Consider the following 6496-nt stretch of genomic DNA (forward strand, 5'->3'; position numbering starts at 1 on the left):
GGGCAGCGGATTGTTCGTTTGGACCGATAATGTGGACCAATTCCCATGGACCACCCCAGGCCTTTTCCCCTCACCTCCAGGCACAGGAAGAGATCCACTAGGTGTTGGGCCTAGTCTGTCATCAACATTAACGATTTGATAATAGAAATAAACTTACTTTCTCCTCCATTCCAAATTGCAGGTCGTTTCGATATTTTTATATTTATAATTTTTACTATGTATTTAGATATAATGTATATCTATGTGCATAGTTAGAATTATGAACATAGAAATGCCAAAACAATCTACAATTTGGAACGAAGTGAGCTAGTATAACAGTTGTTTGATAGGAACAAACTTTGAGGAGTAGTATTGCTAGATTTGTATCTAAAATTAGCTTTAAAAAGGTTTAGCTTTGCTACATTTGCCTAAGTTCTATACTGCTGCTTAACGGTCAAACTAATGTTTTGGTAACGTGTCCAAAACATCATTTATTTGTGACAAAGAGTGAGTAACCAATGGTACCAGCCTTATTAGTTAACTTATCACAAGAGGTATTAGACTGATCATCCGTCAAAACAATATCACCTTTGTCAGACGATAAACTTGAGATCTCCGATCACGTTCACGTCTGCATTTGGCACCTGCAAATCTGTGATGGGGCACATGACGGTGTTCTTCGCTGCACTGCTTCTGCATGTATGTGTAGTAGGCATTACTGCAACTGCTTCTGCCTACACTAATGGAGTAGTACTGCAAGGGGATAAAGAAATAGCAAGAGTACTACTAATGGTGTTGGCTAAATGGTTAGATCTTTCTCCTCGTGAGAATCAATCACATGGTGAGATTTGTCAATGAGTGATGGGGATGAGATGGGAGGTCGGTGGGTTCAGTTCCGCAGATTCCATCAGTCCCAGTCTAATCACAATTTTCTGCGCAGATTAATGGGCTGGCTAGATGGACTGACGGAGATGGGGCCGTTTAGCCATGGACGCATGAGCTCGGCGTATGCACTGCTAGCGCTGATGCGGCTGTGACTTGCCCGGTGGTAACGCTACGCGTACTGGTGGGGTCGCGAGGTCCTGAGATCTGCATCGCTGACGTGCTGGGCCCCAGCTGCATGTCTCTTTTTTTTTTCAATGTCATTCTTTTACATTTTGTCTGCCAAACTCCAGATTTTCCAGCTGTTTCCTGAAAAGACGAGAGGATTTTCATGTGACCTTTCAATCAATTTTATTTTGATAATCATTTATCTAAAATAAACTGTTTTCGAGAACTCTCTGGCTGAAAGAAGATAAAAGCAGAGGTTAAAATGATCTTTAGTTTAGTTATGCTTTTCGGCCCCGACCTCAAGCAAGGAGCAGACCGTCCACAAATAAACTGTCTAAGGACCGATGAAGTACATCTCATGTATTTTATTCGTGAATGAAAATTGTATCTGAGCAATATTTATGATCTGCGCTCATGGATATTGCTTATGATCACACGGTATTTGAGAGTACCATATTTTTTCACCTAGAATATTGTTTTCAATATACAAAGGTGGAGTCAAAAGTGACACCCGAATTTCACTCTCCTACCATTTAGTAGAAGTGTAGAACCGTGCGGTTGGCGGTTTGTCGTGACTCTAGTTTCCTTCTTTTCCCCTAGGTTCATACAAACAACCCTTACGTCAAACTCAAACTAAACCCAAACTAACTGACCTAATTAAACAGCCAAGTAACAATTTCTAACACGTATTCCGGTATTCGATTCGCTCCATTTCTTTCCAACACTCTATTTTTGGGCTCCCAACCCTGCTGCAAACCTTGTGGCTTGTGTACACGTCTGTTGCAACCTTGAGAATTCCAGAACCACCATCCAACTCCCAAACCTCAAAACCAAAAACCACCTCAACCGGTCCATGGACCCTGTGCACCTGCCTTTTCTTCCCCCACACCTCGCCTTCACACACCTCTCGCTCCTTCCCTCCCTTTCCGTCTCCTCCCCCGAGGCTCCAACTCATCACCCAGCGACCCCTTCCTTCTCCAGTTCTCCCCCTCTCTCGACCAGCTGCTCGTCCCTTCGGCGGCGGCGCGGCGGCAAGCGAAGCCATTTCCTCCCGGCGCACGGCACCGCGTCGCGCGGCCTCTGCCCGCCTGCGTCTCTGAATCTCCATCAAGGATCGGCGCGGGAGGTGAGGTTTATTGCCTTTTAGATTCGTTTTCGATGTCCGGTTGTTGCCTGTTCTCCAGCGTTTTGCTGGAGATCGTCATCGCCGGTGCTCTGTTGCCTCCGACGATCCGATCCGGGTTGTTGAGTTCTTTTTTCTTTTTCGTTAATCCCCTGTGGGGTGTGTGTGTGTCTGACAGTCTGAGATGACACAGCAGGGATCGGATCAGAAACATTGCGTGTTTCATGTTCCGATTTTCGTGATATTTTTCAGATATGGTTTGTTCTGATGTCCCCTGTTTGATCGGACTCCAGTTCGTCGATTAAGGGTGGGATCATTTGACATGTCCTGCTAATGCTGCTTGAAAATTGAGTTGGTAGTAATGGTGCTAGTGTGAGCTAGGCCAACCCACAAGTAGCAGTACATTGGAATTAGTTGATTGCAAAGTTTACAGCTCGATAGCAGAAGGAAAAAAAATAAAAGGTTCTTAAATAAAGTAGCATTGCATGATTAGCCAAATTATACTAGTTAGGATTAAAATACAGAGGCGTGGTTGCGAATATTCTGGACTCTGAATTATTTTTTGGCCCACTGTATTCTAGTATATGGTTTCAGTGGTGTCACAATATGGTTGACTTCATTGAGTTGCTTGCAAACGCTTTCCGGTATCAAGTTGGAGAAAATGTTTGAGCATTTTGGTTTGGCGAGGATTAGTTGAACTGAAGGGAAAATTATAGCTCCATGGATGCTTGTGTACTTCCATAACAAGTTCTTAATAGAAGGTAATGAACACCTTGAAAAAGTGTATTCAGTGACCAAATATAACACGGCAAAGATGGCAATAATTTTGATTTTAAAAATATGCATGGTATAATTTGCACATTCAGTTTACGCAGTTGTGTATATGTGTTTGGTGTTGGTATCTCAACCTTATATGGCGCTCACATCTGTGTCTGCAATTGCAGCTCCTGTGCTTCTAATGACTGAAGAAGTGATCAAAGAGGTCATCACCTCAACTCCTGCATCAGCTGATCCAAAGTGCGAAGACCTCCTCATAAACTCTCCAGTGATCATAGATGGTACCAGCACGACGCTTGATGTTAAGAGGAAGGAGAAGCCAGTCCCACATTACCGAAGAGCATCCAGTAGGTCTTGCCATGACAACTGCAAGTTTGGGATCAAGCATTCCCCTGAACCCAAAAAGTACTGGCCTATTAGTCGCAAGCAACTGCGCCGTGCGAGTGCTGGGAGCCATGAACGTGACAGGGTTGAAATCATACTACCGAAAACAGCCAGGCCAAGAAAGGAGGACCAGAAGCTGAAAAATTCTCATGAAAAAGATGGTGATGCTACTGCTCCTGGCAAGCCTGAATTCACCAATCCAAAGGCACCTCTCGAAAGAGCACCTGATCATTTTAGCAGTATTTCCTGCGTGGAAGATTTGTCAGCTGAAGCATCTGAACCTATTGTGGCAGAAATGCTTCCAACTGACGCAGAATGCTTCGTCATCTCTCATGATGATGTGGAAGACTGTGAAGATCGAGTTTCATCAGATGGAGCTGAAAGCATTGAGCTGGAGATGCCATTAGCTATCCAGGACATTGATGAATCTGATGAACAAACAGAGGATGCCATTCTGCCTGCTAACAATGTATGTGAAGTTGGGCAACCGTCACTTGTGGATCATTTGCCTGATCAATCAGCAAATGAGTGTGCAAGTTCAGATAAGAGGACTAGTCAGGCTGTGATAGCATCAGAGAAGCATGAACAAGCTGCATTTGGGACTAAATCAAAGGGCTCAGCTAATAAACCAGAAAAACCAAAGGTGAAAGCGACATCGAGTGTAACAAGGAACACTGTTTCAAGCCAGAGAAATGGAAGAGCATCGCATCTGAAAGCTACTGGTGCAGCAGATGAAAGCTCCAGGGGACCAAAGACAATAAGAAAAACTGCAGATGCTACTGCTGCTAAAAAGTTCAGTAAGCCAGAGAGGAAATTTAGCTCAAATGTTGCATCAGCTGCACCAAAAGCTAAAGAGATCAAAGTACCATCACCATCGAATGCAATGGATTCATCTGCCAAACCTCCTAGGTTGGCCAAACCGAAAGCTACGACAGCCAAGAAAGCTCCTTCTCCATCACTTTCTTCAGGGAAACAGACTGACAGAGAGATGAAAGAAAAGAATGTTGCCAAGAATGCTCAAGTTTTGAAAAAGAAGGGAGACGAGAAGGTGATACCAGGTCCATTGAAACTGTCTCGTTCATTAAACATGTCTGGAAAGTCTATCACGAGCCTCAGGTTGAAATCAATCAGAAAAGACAAATTTGCTCCCCCAATCAAGAGTAGCAAGAAGGTTTCTGAAACAGAAAATTCAGTCACTGATGCTAAGAACGCCAAGGAGAAATTTCTGAAGATGGCTTCACCAAAAGTGCGAAAACCAGAGGTTAACAACAAAGTGACACGACCTCCTCGCAAAGGTACATCAGCATCTCTCAAGTAATTACATGATTACTTCCTACATCATGGGTTGCTTAATTTGCATTTAATACTAATACCATTAACACGTTAGTACATATTCCAGCGTTAAATGCTGATTTTGCAGTGTGTTCCTGTGTGCAACAAAACAAGTTAGTCCTTGTACAAATTTACAACAGTCTGCATCTCTTCCTTCTTAATGCAGATTTTTTTTTTCTGAATTTGGGTGCATTTCTCCTCTTATTGCAAACTGCAACCATACCTTCTTCATCGCCTTTCTTTTATAATCCTTTTCTGAATTTTTCTTTGGTATATGCTTGTTCTGAAGCAAACATATAGTCCAAGTTTTAATCATTGACAAACCTTCTCTGATGTAAACTACATTTTTGTCGAGCTCGAGGATTGACAATTTCCGGCTTTCATTCTACAGAAAAATCTGACACTCCAAGAACTGCTATCGCAAGGAGACCAAAGCCTGCACCCATCACCTCCTCAAGCACCATGGCACCAGCTCCACAGCCTCGCAAGCTGACTTTCCGCCGCGGCAAGGTGCTGAACCCCGACGAGAGCAGCAGCACCCCGAGGCGGCTCCGGTTCAGGTCTGCCATGGCTGTGGCAGACACGAGTGGTTCCAGGAGCAGAGGCAGCAGGATCACTGGCAGGAGGAATGGCATCAGCATCGCGGCGAAAGACCCTGGCGCTGAGGTCGTCGTGCTGCGACGGCGGCAGGATGGCAAGGAGGTGAAGAAGCAGGAGCAGGTGCTGCTCAACAACGTGATCGAGGAGACGGCGAGCCGGCTCGTTGCCGAGGCGCGGAAGAGCAAGGTGAAGGCCCTCGTTGGCGCCTTTGAGACTGTCATCTCGCTGCAGGAGACCGGCAAGGCTTCTGCTCCAGCGGCGGCAAGCGTGGCGCCATGAGCGTCTCTTGATCTGAATGTTTGGACCTTCTCCCTTTTTTTGTGACTGTAAATGCGGTTTTGCTAGCTCGTTTGCCTTGTTACTCCAATAATACATAGCTCCCATATATACATCCTCCAAAAGAAAAGAAAAGCCTGTAAAACAATTAAGTTTTTGGATAGGAGTTTTTTGTCCTCTGTTGTAGACCAAAGGAGAGTTTGGCATTAATTGCACTGCATATGGTTTACCACCAAGGTACTCTAATGATGCACTACTAAACTTGCGTGTTTCAGAAAGGAAATAAGAAGGTACACCAAATTCAGTTCTGTTTCAGTGGCCTGATTCCTGAACATGGTACTGATCTTGTGCTAACACTTACTAATTTGTTTCTTGTTTCACTTCACTGCATTTTTTTTTCTTAAATTACAATGAATAAATCGCGTAGCGCATTCCGTGACATGGAGAACCACAATGTTCATGTTTCACTGTTTGATGTACGTGGCAGCTGCAGGATGTCAATGCAGCTCCAGATTCATATCTTACATACGCTCGAATTCCAGTTTCAAGAGCGTTTTGATCGTTCTTGCTGGTTTGACTGCAACGTTGACCGTGGAGAAGCCGGGTCAAAGCCAGATGGAATGGGTTGACTTGGTCAAAACTTTCAATGATGCTGCGGCTGACCATGTAGGAAAATGGGCTCTTGGAGCAAACACTGGAAGCAGCGTGGAAGGAGACGACCGGCCCAGGCCCACATTTGACTTTTTTTGGACGGACAAACGAAATGGAATGCGATTGAGGGTCGACGTTCAAGGGAAGATCAAGAACGAAGCAGCCAGCCAGACAAAGTCCAACACGCAATTAATAGAAGGTTATATGATTTGGAACTTGCCAATTTGAAGTAGGTTGCTACTTCCAAATTACTATTCATTTTGATTTTTTAATACGACATGCACCTAGATATATACTTATGTCTAGATACATAACAAAAAGTTA

At 44.2% G+C, this 6496-nt stretch overlaps 1 protein-coding gene across 1 annotated transcript; it reads left to right on the forward strand.

Annotated features, from left to right (window-relative positions):
* The first annotated feature begins 1966 nt into the window (after nt 1-1966).
* On the forward strand, nt 1967-5836 carry LOC101757944 (muscle M-line assembly protein unc-89). The gene is made up of 3 exons (XM_004962932.3): nt 1967-2155; nt 3097-4608; nt 5037-5836. Exons 2-3 carry the CDS (start codon nt 3111-3113, stop codon nt 5522-5524), a joined length of 1986 nt encoding a protein of 661 aa, XP_004962989.1. The 5' UTR covers nt 1967-2155; nt 3097-3110; the 3' UTR covers nt 5525-5836.
* The last annotated feature ends 660 nt before the right edge of the window (nt 5837-6496 follow it).

Source organism: Setaria italica, chromosome III, assembly GCF_000263155.2.
Source record: "Setaria italica strain Yugu1 chromosome III, Setaria_italica_v2.0, whole genome shotgun sequence".
In the NCBI taxonomy this organism is placed as follows: domain Eukaryota; kingdom Viridiplantae; phylum Streptophyta; class Magnoliopsida; order Poales; family Poaceae; genus Setaria; species Setaria italica.

Excerpts from the sequence above, each read along its gene's own strand:
- LOC101757944 (XM_004962932.3), top strand. The coding sequence starts at position 3,111 with ATGACTGAAGAAGTGATCAAAGAGGTCATCACCTCAACTCCTGCATCA. Across the intron at positions 4,609-5,036 it reads GACACGACCTCCTCGCAAAG|AAAAATCTGACACTCCAAGA; the intron begins GTACATCAGCAT and ends TTCATTCTACAG.